Genomic DNA, 15354 nt, shown 5'->3' with positions numbered 1-15354 from the left:
GCGGCCGCTTCGGAGCCGCAAAGTTTGGCTGTGGCGGCAAATGGGCTTGGGCGGCTCCTCGGCGGGTGGCGGCGGCGGCGGTGGCGGTAGCGGTTCCTCCTGGCCCTGTTAATGTCGGGGCCAGGCCCGGGGAGGATGGCGCCCTAGAGCCCGGCCTCGCTGGGGCAGGGGCGGGAGGGGACGGGGTGGGGCCCGGCCATGTCGGAGGTGACCCGGAGTCTGCTGCAGCGCTGGGGCGCCAGTTTTAGGAGAGGCGCCGACTTCGACTCTTGGGGCCAGCTGGTGGAGGCGATAGACGAGTATCAGATGTGAGTGACTAACGGCGGGAGCGGGCCAGACCGGCTGCCGTCGGCCGCTTCTCCCTCGTTTCTGTCGGTGTCTCTCATCCCTGTGGCTGCAGCCAAGGCTTCTCAGGGTGGGGCCCCGCAGGCACTGGGGCCGGGACCCCACCGGCCCCGCCACGCTGTTCTGGCGGCAGCGGCTCCGCCGTCCCGGGCGTCTCGCCCTTCTCGCCCCCTCTGCATCCACAGGGCCGGTTCCATTCAACAGGTAGCCTTCTCGGCCGGGGCAGCGGCCCCAGCAGGCTCCCTCCTCAGTCCCCTCGCGCCGTCTCACGGGTGCCCCACTCGCAGTCAGTTTCCATTCCGCCTCTCCCGGGTTGCCACCCCTATTTCTTCTGCAATCTCCGAGGAGTACTGGCGTGCTCTCCGCCCACGTTCTGGGGCTGGGTGGCCTTGCCGGGTGTGCGTCTTTCCTCCCCCCTCCCGTGTGCGGGAGTGGAGGGAGCTGGTGGCGATTGAGGGGTGGGGGGTGTCCCCGGGAAGCGACGAGGGCCAGGGATGTCTTTCCAGCCACCACAAGGATCCCCTTCTTGCGCTCCTTCTCCACCCTCTCTGGCGAGCCGTGTTTTCACAATTCCACCTCGATTTCGTTTCGGTTTCTGGGACTGTTATTTGCTAGGCTGTGAGTCGCTCGGTTGCTTTGGGTGGAGTCCGCGCAGGATGTGAACAGAAGAGAGCAAAATGTGAATTAGCAGACCGCGCACGGGAGCCACCGCTCCCTCCCCGGGTCCCTCCTCCTCTTCCTGTGTATAATGTATAGCCGCCGCTGGGTACACGTGAGCGCCAGTCCCCCGGAGCAGCCCCCCTCCGACTTCTTGTCTGGTTTCTCCTCAAAACTTAATGGTTGTTTTTTAAAATTAAAAGACAGGGTATCTGATTATATAAAGTCTTGCTGCTTTTCTTGCACGTTTTACTGCGCATGAGAATTGCCTACAAAAATGTTATTGTTTGCAAACTGTTGCCGTTAATTACTTGGTTTAGAGCAAGTTATTGTTTGAGGTTCACTGACCAAGAAACCAAGAGTGAGTAAGATCTTTTTGCTTCTCGCCCCCAGTGTCTTCTGGATGGATTACAAAATCTAAACGTCTGTCCTTTCCCAGTAGTTGTGAATCCGAGATGTGTAAGGTGTTCTTTACGTCCATACTACTGGCTAATGGCGAGTTTCAAAAAGCGGGAATACAACCACGCTTTGGGCCTTTTTGCCATGTGTAACAGTACCACGGTTTGTTTTGTACTTTCAAATGATTTCAGTTGCTCTTGCACCTACCCAATAAGTGTGTCATTACCCTCCTTTTACAGAATGAGGAAACTGAAGCTCAGGTTAAACAGATTACTCAGGGTCACAACGCCAGTGAAATCTGAGATTTTTATTTTTTTAATTCTAAACCCTATTTGCTCTCATACGTAGTCCTTAAGATGCTCTTTAGAAGGTGCATTGATGGAAAAATTCTGTAACTAAATTGGACAGGTGAGATTTCCTTCAATACTGACAACTCCCATAGTGTAGTCAGTTGATGAGCTCCTGCGTGCTCGGATGCCGGATTCTATCCCTGTTGCCCCTCTTCCAGGCCAGCTCTCTGCTGTGGCCTGGGAAGGCAGTGGAGGATGGCCCAAGTGCTTGGTCCCTGCACCCGCATGGGAGACCAGGAGAAGCACCTGGCTCCTGGCTTCGGATCAGCGAGATGTGCCGGCCGCAGCGGCCATTGGAGGGTGAACCAACGGCAAAGGAAGACCTTTCTCTCTGTCTCTCTCTCTCTCACTATCCACTCTGCCTGTCAAAAAAAAAAAAAAAAAAAAAAAAAAATTGCAAAAGCTGCCTCATTTGCGTGGTGGTGGGACCCGGCAGCTGTCGGCAGTGGGCAGCAGGCCTCACAGTGAGAAGTGAAGAATACATGTCCAATTGAAATTACAAAGGAAAATTAAATATGCAGACTGATTAGTTGGAATTTCTGGGAACATCTGAATTAGAATAATAGAGACAAATCTGTTGGATCTCAATTCTAAACATTGAACTTCATGATTCAGAGTCAGTTTTCAAATTAAAAAACATCCATTTTCAAATTTAAATACAAATACGAGGGTACTTCAAAAAGTTCACAGAAATAAGATTATTTTAGTGCAAAAAATTGAAATTCATGTAGTTTTTTCATTATACACATTGTCCTTTTTGTAAAGATTTTTTTTATTTGAAAGGGTTACTGAGAAAGAGATCTTCCAGCTCCATAAGTTGGTCTCCTCTGTGGGTAGCACGGGCCCAAGTACTTGGCCATACTTTCTCAGGTGAAGTGGAGGAGCCAGGACATGCATGAATCATCGACCCTATGGGGTGTTGGTTTTGCAGATGGCAGCTTAACCCACTATACCACAACAGCAACCCCATCGTTTCTTTTTAAAAATTTGTTTGAAAGGTAGAGACCAACAGAGATCTCCCATCCACTGGTTCATTTCCTAAATGCTGGCAACAGCTGATTTTGTTCCAGGTTGAAGCCAGCAAGGACCTAACTACTTGAACCACCACCACCTGCTGCCTCCCAGGGTCTGCATTAGCAGGAAGCTGAAATTGGGAGTGGAGGCAGGACTTGAACCCTGGTACTCTAATATGGGATGTGGGTGTCATAACTGCTAGGCCAGACACTTGCCCCCATAAGATGCATTATTCATGAACTTTTTTTTTAGGATTTATTTATTTATTTGAAAGAGTTTCAGAGAGGCAGAGGCAAAGAGAGAGACAAAAGTCTTCAGTCCACTGGTTCACTCCTCAAATGGCTGCAACGGCCAGAGCTGGGCCCATCCAAAGCCAGGAGTCAGGAGCTTCCGAGTTTCCCATGCAGGTGCAGGGGCCCAAGGACTTGGGTCATCTTCCACCTCCTTCCCAGGCTATAGAAGGGAGCTGGATCAGGAAGTGGACTCGAACCAGCACCCAAATGGGATGCCGGGGTACTGCAGGCAGCAGCTTTTACCCATTATACCACAGCGCTGACCCATCATGAACTTTTTTTTTTTTTTTAATTTATTTTATTTGAAAGGCAGAGTTACAGAGAGGCAGAGGCAGAAATCCTCCATCTGCTGGTTCACTCCTCAGATGGTCACAACGGCCGGAGCTGCCAGGAGCTTCTTCTGAGTCTCCCATGTGGGTGTAGGGGCCCAAGGACTCAGGCCATAGCAGAGAGCTGGATGGGAAGTGGAGCAGCGGGGACTAGAACTGTCACCCATTTGGGATGCCGGCACTGCCACAGCACTGGGCACCATCCATGAACTTTTAAAAGACTACCCCTAATATGCTTGGATTTCAAAACTTTGGGACACCAAAATAAACTTAGCTTTTGGTTCCATTTTCCATGAACTTTTTGAAAGTACCCGCCATTGTGATTGGCTTACATTTTGTAAAGTTACAAGTTATATACGTAAAATGAAGCCAAGGGTTTAAGTTTTTTTCTTATATTTAGAAATGGTGGCAAATTGTCTTTTGCATGTGAAGTAGCTGGGAGGAAAGGCTGTAGTTGGGAACCTCTGTAGAGAGAGAAACAAGAGTTGATAGGACTGAGTCACTGACAGCCTGAGATTACTGATTCCTAATTGGATAGGCAGCAGTGGCTTTATAGTCCCACAACATACAGGAGCTGGTTTATTGGGAGAAGAGTTTTGAAGGAGAGATAGTAACTGTACTATCATCATGTAAGCACACTGTAGCTTAATCTCATCACTCAACTAGGGAGGCTGAAGATACCATGGAGTCATGCCCAAGAGTCTACCAGAAGGTTGTAGAGTACTTGGGTGTTGCTTTTTGAGGGCAGGGTATGGATGGGGTGTCTGTTTTGTTCCCTAAAAACGTATGCTGTAAACGTAGCATCCAGAATAGTACTGGGCTGTCAGTACGTAACTGTGTATGTGTTATATATTTATCCTGTTGAATGAATGTCTTCTGGGGTTTGCTGTGGGATCATTAAGGAGTTAGTGTCAAAATGCTAATGGAAGATTGAAGCAAATTATGTCAAAATTATTATGCAGAATTTACATGGTCAATTAAAGGCTCTCCATTTAGCAAGTCACCTCTTCCAGCTACCTGGGGATATATGACCACTAACTTACGGTACTGTAGGACTGAAGTGGCTACTCCTCATTAGACATTGCACAGAGTAGTCCTGAGGTATTTATCCAGCACACGGGTGACTAATAAGTATCTGGTAAATGAATGGATGAATTGGAAGACTGGATAATATTTGTTTTTAGTCATCTTTATCCTGCTTTGTATCTGTGATAAAAGTGTGGTTCACAAATTGGTGCTGGCTTCTAAGTTGTTACTGGTCTGTAACCAGATAAAATTGATAGTGAGCATTTAGAAACTTTGCAGCAATATGTCATCTTCACTGTATTTTTTTATTACTATATTTTAAAAAGTATTAGCCTGGAACAGGTGGAGGAAAAATGATCCCTCCCTTCAGATAGTTTGAGAAACACTGATTTCTCTGGCCTGGTGTGGGGTTTCTACCAATCACTTGCTTGTGTGGTTAAAATATATTTAAAAGTCTCCCTTGGGATGGTTCTGTGGTACCTTTGTAAGATTAGATGAACCTCTAGAGAATATTTTTCAGGCTTCTCACCTTTATTAGTAGCATGTCAACTTTTTATTTCACTCATCTGAAATCCAGAGCATGTAGATCTTTCCCTCAGTGAACAGAATCAGATCTCACTTTATCTTAAAATGGTGCATCTTTTGTGGATTTAGAAAATTAATTTTTTTGCTTAGGCTGACAATTAAATGACAATTAAAAAATTATTAACAATTATACATGTTTCTGGGTGACAGTGATATTTCAATATATGAATACAATTTAAACATACAATTTAAACAGGTTGATCAACATTTCCCCTTTAACATTACTTAATGATTACAAGGTTAGAGCTTCTTCTATTTATTCATGCAATATATACTATGTTATTATAAACTACAATCACCCTGATAGCCTGTGTAACTTAGCCTTGGTCAAACTCTGATTTGATACCTATTATCCAAACTCCCTCTATCCCCTTCGCGCCACCCCCCCCCCCCCAGCCTCTGATAGTCACTGCTCTTATGTTCAGATTGAGTTTTTGTTTTTTTGTGTGTTTGTTTCAGCCTCCACATATAAAGGATAACATGTGTGGTGTTTGTCTTTTTCTGGCTTATTTCACTTAAGCTGATGTCCTCTAGTTCCATCTGTTTTGCTGCAAATGACAGCATTTCATTCTTTTTTTAAAAAAATGACTGAATAGTTAATATTCCATTGTGAATATATACCATTTTCTTTAGGCAATCATCTGATGATGAATACCAGGATTGGCTCTGTAGCTTGGCTATTGTAAACAGTGGTGCTGTAAACATGGTGGAGCATGTTTGATACAATGAATTCATGTCTTTTTTTTTTTTTTTTTTTTTTTGACAGGCAGAGTGGATAGTGAGAGAGAGACAGAGAGGAAGGTCTTCCTTTTTGCCGTTGGTTCACCCTCCAATGGCCGCTGCGGATGGCGCATCTCGCTGATCCGAAGCCAGGAGCCAGGTGCTTCTCCTGGTCTCCCTTGCGGGTGCAGGGCCCAACCACTTGGGGCCATCCTCCACTGCCTTCCGGGGCCACAGCAGAGAGCTGGCCTGGAAGAGGGGCAACCGGGATAGAATCCGGCACCCCAACCGGGACTAGAACCCGGTGTGCCGGCGTCGCAAGGCGGAGGATTAGCCTGTTAAGCCACGGCGCCGGCCGAATTCATGTCTTTTGACTATATATACCCTGTGGTGGGACACTTCTATTTTCAGCTTTTTAGGAAATCTCCATACTATTTTCTGTAGTGGATGTACTGATTTACTTTCCTACCAACAATATATGAATTCTCCTTTCTTGACATCCTGACCAGCATTTATCTCTTTCTGTCTCTTTTGATAGTAGGCATCCCCCAGAGGAAAGGTGGTATCTCATGGTGGTTTTCATTTGCATTTCCTTGTTGACTAGTGATATTAAGCATTCTTTCCTATATTTGTTGGCAATTTGTTTTCCCAGGCCATAGCAAAGAGCTGGATTGGAAGTGGAGCAGCCAGAACTTGAACTGGCATCTGTTTGGGATGCCAGCACTGTAGGCGGCAGCTTCACCTGCTATGCCACAGTGCCAGCCCCCCTTTGCCCATTTCTTAACTGGATTGGCTCATGTTGTTGTTGTTGTTGAGTTTTTGAGTTCCTTATATATTTTGGATATTAATCCTTTGTTAGATAAGTAACTTGCAAATATTTTCTCCCATTCTGTTGACTATCTCTTTACTCTATTGATTATTGCCTTTCCTGTGCAGAAGTTTCTAAGTTTGATATAATCCCATTTGTCTAGTTTTGCCTTTGTTGCCCATGCTTTTAAGACCTTGTTCAAAAAATCATTACCTACGTGTTTTTGTTTTCCTGTAGCAGTGTCATAGCTTCAGGTGCTAAACTTAGGCCTTTGATCTTGAGTTGATTTTTGTATGTGGTAAGAGGTAAAGATCTTTTATATATACCTATCCAATTTTGCCATTTATTGAAAAGACTATCCTTTCTCCAGTGTAAGTTCTTGACACCTTTGTCAAAATTCAGTTGACTATATGTACATGGATTAATTTCTGGACCCTCTAATCTGTTACATTGATTTATGTGTGATCTATTCTGATCCATTGATCTATTTATGCCAGTATCTCTCTCTCTCTCTGTCTCTGCCTCTTCTCTCTCTGTGTAATTCTGACTTTCAAATAAATAAATCTTTAAAACAGTATACTTTGAAGTCAAGTGTTGTGATTCCTTCAGCTTTATGCTTTTGTTTAGCATTGCCGTGGCTCTTCTGGGTCTTTTGTGTCTCCATATGAATTTTAGAATTGTTTTTTCCCTATTCTGTGAAGAATGTCATTGATATTAAAATATAAGATATTAAATATATAAGATATTAAAATATAAGATAATACTGATTTTGTAGATTGACTTAAGTAGTAGGGACATTTTAACAATATTAACTCTTTGAATACATGAACAGGGGATATCTTACCATTTTTCTATGTGTTTATTTTTCAAGATTTATTTATTGGAAAGAGCTACACCGAGAGAGGAGAGGTAGAGAAAGAGGCCTTCCATCCGATGGTTCACTCCACAATTGGCCACAACGGCTGGAGCTGCACCGATCCAAAGCCAGGAGTCAGGAGCCTCCCCTGGGTCTCCCATGCGGGTACAGGGGCCCAAGGACTTAGGTCATCCTCCACTGCTTTCCCAGGCCATAGCAGAGAGCTGGATCGGAAGTGGAGCAGCCAGAACTCTAACCGGCACCCATATGGGATGCCGGCGTTTCAGGCCAAGGCGTCAACCCGCTACACCACAGTGCTGGCCCCTTTATGTGTCCTTAATGATTTCTTTCATTGGTGACATATAATTTTCATTGTAGAGACTCTTACTTTGGTTAAATTCATTCTTAAATACTAAAATTTGTGAAGCTGATGTGGGTGAGATTTTTTTGATTTCCCTTTGAGCAAGGGCTTTATTGGTATATAAAATGCTACTGTTTTTTTGTATGTGAATTTTATATCCTGTTACTTTACTGAATCAGTTTACTAGTTCTAACAGGTTTTTGGTGGACTGTTTAGGTTTTACCATGTACAAAATCATGTCATCTGCAAACAGATATTTTTATTTCCTCCTTTGCAATTTTGATGCCTTTATTTCTTTATCTTCCCTAAATGCTCTTGTTAATACTTCCAATACTATATTGAATAAAAGTGGTAAAAGTGGAAATTATTGTCTCATTCAGATCTAAAGAGGAAATACTTTCAGCTTTTCCCCATTCAGTATGATATTGGCTGTGGATTTGTCATATATTCCCTCTTTGCCTATTTCGTTGGGAATTTTTATAATAAAGGAATATTGGACATATTGTGAGACTCACCCAATTTACATGTACAATTTAATGATTTTTTTCAGTTAAATTTACCAAATTACGTAGCCATCACCAAATTAAAATTTTAGAACATTTGCATCACTTCAGAAAGATTTGTTGTGCCGATTCACAACCACTCCATAATCCCACTTTAGCCCCAGACAACCAGTAATATTTTTCCATAGATTTTTATGGACATTCCACAAACTTTGTATCATTAAATGTGTGGTCTTTTGTTTCTGGCTTCTTTCATTGAGCACAATGTTTTTAAGAGTCATCCATGTTGTAGCATGTATCAGGATTTTGTTATTTTCTTATTGATGGATAGTATTGTGAGAAGTTAGGCTAACAGGCAGTTAGTTAAAGTCCCTTTACAGATGTTCAAAATGCTTGCTTTTTCCCAGAGGCTGTCTTTAGCAACACTTAGTTTTATTATGAGCAGCTAGTCAGGATTATCAATTGTAGCCCTCTGATAGTTTTGTTTTTTTTGTTTTTTGTTTTTTTTTGTTTTTTTTTTTTTTTTTTTTTGACTGGCAGAGTGGATAGAGAGAGAGACAGAGAGGAAGGTCTTCCTTTTTGCCGTTGGTTCACCCTCCAATGGCCACTGCGGCCGGCGCATCTCGCCGATCCGAAGCCAGGAGCCAGGTGCTTCTCCTGGTCTCCCATGCGGGTGCAGGGCCCAAGGACTTGGGCCATCCTCCAATGCCTTCCTGGGCCATAGAGAGCTGGCCTGGAAGAGGGGCAACCGGGACAGAATCTGGTGCCCCGACCGGGACTAGAACCCGGTGTGCCGGCGTCGCAAGGCGGAGGATTAGCCTGTTGAGCCACAGCGCCGGCCCTCTGATAGGTTTTTATCCCTGCCTCTGATGAGTTGTTATCCAGCTCTCTGATTGGTTTGTAGCTGTTATTATGTTCTTCTGGGGCTAACCAGAGAGAGACATTTTGTGCATAAAAGAGCCAGCATCCAGAGGCATCCCTGGCAACTCCTCCCTGGAGCCCCACTATTGACTGCTGCTACAGGAGCTTTCTAATTTCAATTTATCTTGTTTTGCTCACCATCCCTGTGTACTTGGAAATTCTTCTTCCATGTGAAACAAGAACCGAGATTGCCTTCATCGTCCTGTGTATTACATATAGACATACACACTTTGTGTGTCCATTCGCTGGTTGATAGATGCCTGAATTTTGACTATCCTCAATGGATTAGTTTAATTTTTTTTTTTTTGTTACTGTAATGAAATACCTGAGACAGACTAACTTGTAAAGAGAAGATGTATTTAGCTCACGGTTCTGGAGATTCAAGGGCCTGGCACCTGCATTGGGTCAGCTCTGGTGAGGGCCCTCTTGGCTGCCTCTCGTCGTGGTGGTGGAGGGCAATATTGTGAAGAGAGTGTGTGTATTAAAACAGGAAGCCTGAGTGCAGTTCAGTGGTCAGGTTCAGCTCACTCTTGGAGAGCTCAAGTATCCCATATCCAAGCAGTACAACTCTTATCCTCTGCTGAGGGCAGCTCCGCCAGTGACCCAAGGGCTTCCCACTAGGCCGCATCTCTTAATATCTCTTACCTAATGCTTCTAACACAGAGATCCTTGATGAACATACCCAAGCCATATCTAAACCACAGCATTCAATAATACCACCCTGAACATTCACACGCAAGTCTGTGTGGATGTGTATTTTCATTTCTCTTGGCTAGATGCCTAGGAGTGGGATAGCTTAGTCATATGGTAAGTTCGTGTGTAACATTTTAGAGAAACTGCCTAATTTTTGTCCAAATCCATGCCATTTTATAGTTTTTTTTTAAAAGATTTATTTATTTATTTGAAAGGCAGGGCTACAGAGAAAGAGGCAGACAGAGAGAGAGGTCTTCCATCCACTGGTTCACTTCCCAGATGGCCACAATGACCAGAGCTGCGCCAATCTGAAGCCAAGAGCCTCTTCCCGGTGTCCATCTTCTACTGCTTTCCCAGGCCATGTCAGAGAACTGGATCAGAAGTGGAGCAAACAGGACTCGAACCAGGGCCCTTATGGGATGCTGGCACTGCAGGCGGCAGTTTTACCGGATATGCCACAATGCCGGCCCCGCCATTTTATAGTTCTACCAGCAGTGTGTGTTTTTCCACACTGCCAGCACTTGTCTGTCTTTTCTGATTATAACCATTCTAGTGGATGTATTTTGTACCTCATTGTGGTTTTAATTTGCATTTCTGCTTACTAATGATGTTGAACTTCTTTTCATATGCTTATTTTGCTTTCTGCTTTTGAGTTATCACTGACCTGTTGAAACTGTTCTTTATATATGCTAGATACAAGTCTTTTGTCTTTTATGATTTATTTTTTACATGATTGGGAAATGTTTCCTCTCTATTTCCTAATTTTAAAAACAGTATTCTCTTTAACTTCAGTAATTTTTCTACTGATTATTATCATTATAGCTGGAGTTTAGAGGAATACCCTTTCTTGTGACAATGACCCTGCCTAGGTTCACCTCTACTGTCAGCAAGTTATATAGAGAATTATTCAGGGGCCAGCACTGTAGCACAGCTGGTTAAAGCCCTGACCTGCAGTGCCAGCATCCCATATGGACGCTGGTTCAAGTCCCAACTGCTCCACTTCCAATCCAGCTCCCTGCTAATGTGCCTGGGAAAGCAGCTGAGAATGGCCCAAGTCCTTGGGCCCCTGCACCTACATGGGAGACCTAGAAGAAGCTCCTGACTACTGGCCTCGTGTCAGATTAGCTCACCTCTGGCCATTGCAGCCATTTGGGGAGTGAACCAGTGGATGGAAGATCTCTCTCTCTGTCTACCTCTCTCTGTAACTCTCTTTCAAATAAATCTTTTTTTTTTTAAGTTATTCAAATAAGAACTTCATGCCACACTATAGCTGCCCTGAGTTCAGGCCTGTAGAATTGGCTCTGCTGAGGATACACAGGCTTTGGGTACTTCATGTAGGGGCAGACCAGCAAGAGTTAGAAAAGTAACCAAGTGGAGAAGAAGGGCATTGACTGGGTGTAAGGCTGCCACGAAACACACCAAACATCGGAGTAAGGGAAAGGGTTTATTGGTGGGGGAGACCCGACAGACTGGAGGGAAGGGGCAAAGAAGGAAGAGAGATCAAGAGACGGAGAGAGAGCCACATGTTCAGGAACAGGTCCTCTTAAAACTTTGCTGGGGGGTGGGCAGGGAAGTAGAATCAGCGAATCCTATTAGGGTGAGGGTGGAGCTGACACCAATGGTTGGGCCATGTGGCCACCTGGCTTCCAGCAATGGTGGTGGGAGCTAGAGCCTAGGATGGTGTCTGGGGTGGAGATTGTGCCATAGATAAGACTATGCCATTTTACTAACACTGGGTATGTTACTAATAGTACCTTCTTCTCTATAGAATCCACAAAGGGTGAATGTAGTTAGGAATGAAAATTTAGGAATAAATATTATGGAATTTCTTTGGGAGAAAAGAAATAAATGGATGGAAGCAGTTTGATAAAGTGGTGTTAAGCTGTCATGGCAAATGCTAATGTGTATGTGTGTGTGTGTGTGTGTGTGAATTTCTTTATGATAAGGAGGATGTAAACTTTTCATACTTCGGATACTGGCCATCAAGAATACAGAGCTTCATGCCTGATCTTTACAGATGTGGTTGCATAGAGTAGTTTCCCCTCACATGTTTTGTACTGAGATAAATATCACAAACTCATCATTTTAAACTGTACAACTGAGTGGTTGTTAAGTACTTTTCACAGTGTTGTCTGACCGTCACCACTTTTAATTCTTGAACATTTCCATCACCCCCAAAGGAAATCCCATACCCAATCAGATACTCTCACTTCCCCATCTCTTGACAACCACAGATATGCTTTCTGACTCTGGGTTTACTTATGCAGGACATCTCATATAAACGGAATTATGTGTGCTCTTTTGCTTCTGGCTTTTTTTTTTTTTTTTAAGATTATCATTTTATTTATTTGAAAGAGTTACAAAGAGAGGTAGAGCTGGAGAGAGAGAGATGTCTTCCATCCACTGGGTTACTCCCCAGATGACTGCAACGGCCAGAGCTGATCCAAAGCCAGGAGCCAGGTGCTTCTTCCTGGTCTCCCACACGGGTGCAGGGCCCCAAGGCCATCTTCTGCTTTCCCAGGCCACAGCAGAGAGCTGGATCGGAAGTGGAGCAGTTGGGACTCCAACAGGCACCCATATTGGATTCTGGCACTACAGGTGGCAGCTTTACCCGTTACATCACAGTGCCGGCTCCCTCCAACTTCTGGCTTTTATTTAGCATAATGTTGAGGTTCATCCATACTGTAGCATGTTAATAATGTTTCTTTTGTTTTTATGACCAAATACTAGTCCATTGAATGGGTGTGGATTTTGTTTATCCATTCATCAGTTGATGGATGTTTTGGTTTTTTTCACTTTTTGGCTATTGTAAACAACGCTGCTGTAAATGTTTGTGTACAGGTTTTTTTGTTTTGAGTTCTCCTGGGTATGTACCTGGGTCATATGGTAACTCTGTATTTAACTTTTTGAGGAAGTGCCAAACTGTTTTCCACAGCAACTGGAACTGTTTTAAATCCTACCAGCAATGTATGAGGGGTCCAGTTTTCACTAAAATATCCTTCCCAACACTGATTTCTCTCCCTCTCCCTTTCTCTCTCTAATTATCTTCATGCTAATGAACACTAAGTGCTATTTTGGGGGGTCATCCTTTAAGTGATCTGGAGGCATAAAGGGTAGGGCTTTGATATGGCGGAGATTTCCAGGAATTTGGTGACTGCCCATTTTCTGGCTTGTTTAGGAAATGTCGTGTCATCAGGTGGATGTAGGAGTGTCAGCTATGATATCCCATTATAATATTATAGGTCACAGGAAGCAGCAATGTTGGATATTTTCAGCTGATGCCTTGCTACAGTAAGAGTAATGGTTGCTGTCTGAGACCACTCTGGGGGAAGGTGTGGTGACATATTTCCTTCAGCTCTTTTTCTGATCCCTGATAATGATATTGAACAGCTTTTCATGTGCTTGTGGGATATTTTTGTATCTTTTTTGGAGAAATGTCTTTTCAGATTTTTTGCCCCAAATTGTTCTTTTTATCGTGTTGGAAGAATAAATCCCTTTGTTTTTTTCTGTCTCAGAAATAGCTTTTGATCCTCACTGTTGAGCTTGGAATGTAATTAAATAGCCCTATCCTTGAAAACTCATCCAAGGCCTAGCTGCTGTTTTTAAGGATGATAGTAATTGAGTAAACAATATTTCTGTGTTCTGACTGGTGGAAGATTTTCTTTATTTCCCATAAAAATTTTTTTTTTCACAGGCAGAGTGGACAGTGAGAGAGACAGAGAGAAAGGTCTTCCTTTGCCGTTGGTTCACCCTCCAATGGCCGCTGCGTCTGGCGCGCTACGGCCGGCGCACCACACCGATCCGATGGCAGGAGCCAGGTGCCTATCCTGGTCTCCCATGGGGTGCAGGGCCCAAGCACTTGGGCCATCCTCCACTGCACTCCCAGGCCACAGCAGAGAGCTGGCCTGGAAGAGGGGCAACCGGGACAGAATCCGGCACCCCGACCGGGACTAGAACCCGATGCGCCAGCGCCGCAAGGCAGAGGATTAGCCTGTTAAGCCACGGCGCCGGCCCCATAAAAATGTTTTAAAAGTAGATTGTAACTGGCTTATTTCACTAAGCATAATAGACAAATATATGTTTTCTGTGATTTGTGGTAACTAATACACAGAATACAAAAATAATAATGTACATAGATAAAATTGACATTTTGAAATTTGATTAGTGTTTATAGCCCTTTCTATATTCTTGAGGTCAGTGGTTTTCCTACTTTACTACTTATTGAGTTCTGTATTAGGTGGAGGGTTAAGCTTGTGATTATAAAGAACATTGAAATTATGTCATTGTAAAAATTAAAAGGAGGGCAAGTGGGAGGGAGGGTAGGGTGCGAAGTATCATTATGTTCTTAAAACTGTGTATATGAAATACATGAGATTTTTTCCCTTTTTACATGTAAAATTTTTTAAAAGTAAAACAACAAAAAAAAGTAAAACAATAAAAAAATTTTTTAAAGTAAAACAAAAAAACAAAGTAGATTGTTATGAAGTATTTTCTCTTTGTCAGTGCTGTGATTTAGATTTGGATAACTCTTATTAGCAAATTAGTGATAGCCTGATAAAGCATCTTTGGTTGGTACTATTGTGGGGGCTCATGTGAAATCTGGACAACTACCTATTGGCCTGTTGCAGAAGAAATTCATGCATGCTACAGAAAGTTGGACTTGATGGCCTTTGAGATTCTTTCCAGCTCAAAGCTTCTGTTTTTACTGCCTACAGCTGAGATTTGTCCAAGTGAAATGGTATGAAAAATCTTATTTTCATCATCATTGTTTAAAGAATTTTATTGTAAAGGTAGTGTAAATTTATATTTTGAAAACAGAACATTGTACATCACTGTTTTTTAAAAAATTGTTTTACCTTTTACAGTTGACATAGTTTGCTTTTCTACATTTCTAAAGACGTGTTTTTTTCTTACAGATTAGCAAGACATCTACAAAAAGAAGCCCAAGCTCAACACAATAATTCTGAATTTACTGAAGAACAAAAGGTATCAAAGTAATCTCTAGATATAGCAGATTCTAAATGAAAAGGGTTAGCAAAAAACTAACAAAAACTGTTATACTTAAGGAAAAAGAATGATGTGGATCTGCTTTGCCTAATATTAAGCAATCATTTAAAGATACCATATGGTTTATCACTTCACGAATTTCTGTACTCAGCCATTTAGGCTTTGGTTAACTTTAGTGAAGATGTCTACATTTTAGTTGAGGAGGGGAAACCCAGAGATTGGAGTTTCACTTGGGAAAATAGAAGGATTGTAAGTAAATGCATTCCACTTCAATGTTTGTTTAACTCTTTCATAACTCCTCGTCTGTCTCTTAAAACACGTACACACAGACCATATAAAAACCAAACCCAGAAAACCCACCAGTGAAAAACTTAGTTCAAGTCAAAAATTTGACATAAATACATGAGGTTGCAAAATATTTCAATAATGCCTTTTCTCCTTGAATTTAAAGTTTTTGTGAGTTAAGTTGATCTCCTGAACTATGAGA

At 43.0% G+C, this 15354-nt stretch overlaps 1 protein-coding gene across 1 annotated transcript in view; it reads left to right on the top strand.

The window, feature by feature from the left end:
- Positions 1 to 167: 167 nt before the first annotated feature.
- AIDA (axin interactor, dorsalization associated) overlaps positions 168 to 15354 on the top strand; it is a 75964-nt gene continuing 60777 nt past the window's right edge. Inside the window, exons 1-2 of the mRNA XM_062210390.1 lie at positions 168 to 308; positions 14777 to 14846. Of these exons, the coding sequence (XP_062066374.1) occupies positions 199 to 308; positions 14777 to 14846 (180 nt within the window). The 5' untranslated portion in view covers positions 168 to 198. The remainder of the gene's footprint in view (positions 309 to 14776; positions 14847 to 15354) is intronic.

Source organism: Lepus europaeus, chromosome 14, assembly GCF_033115175.1.
Source record: "Lepus europaeus isolate LE1 chromosome 14, mLepTim1.pri, whole genome shotgun sequence".
NCBI lineage: Eukaryota > Metazoa > Chordata > Mammalia > Lagomorpha > Leporidae > Lepus > Lepus europaeus.
The sequence above is the reverse complement of the archived record's forward strand: the minus strand, read 5'-3'. Positions and strand labels throughout refer to the sequence as shown.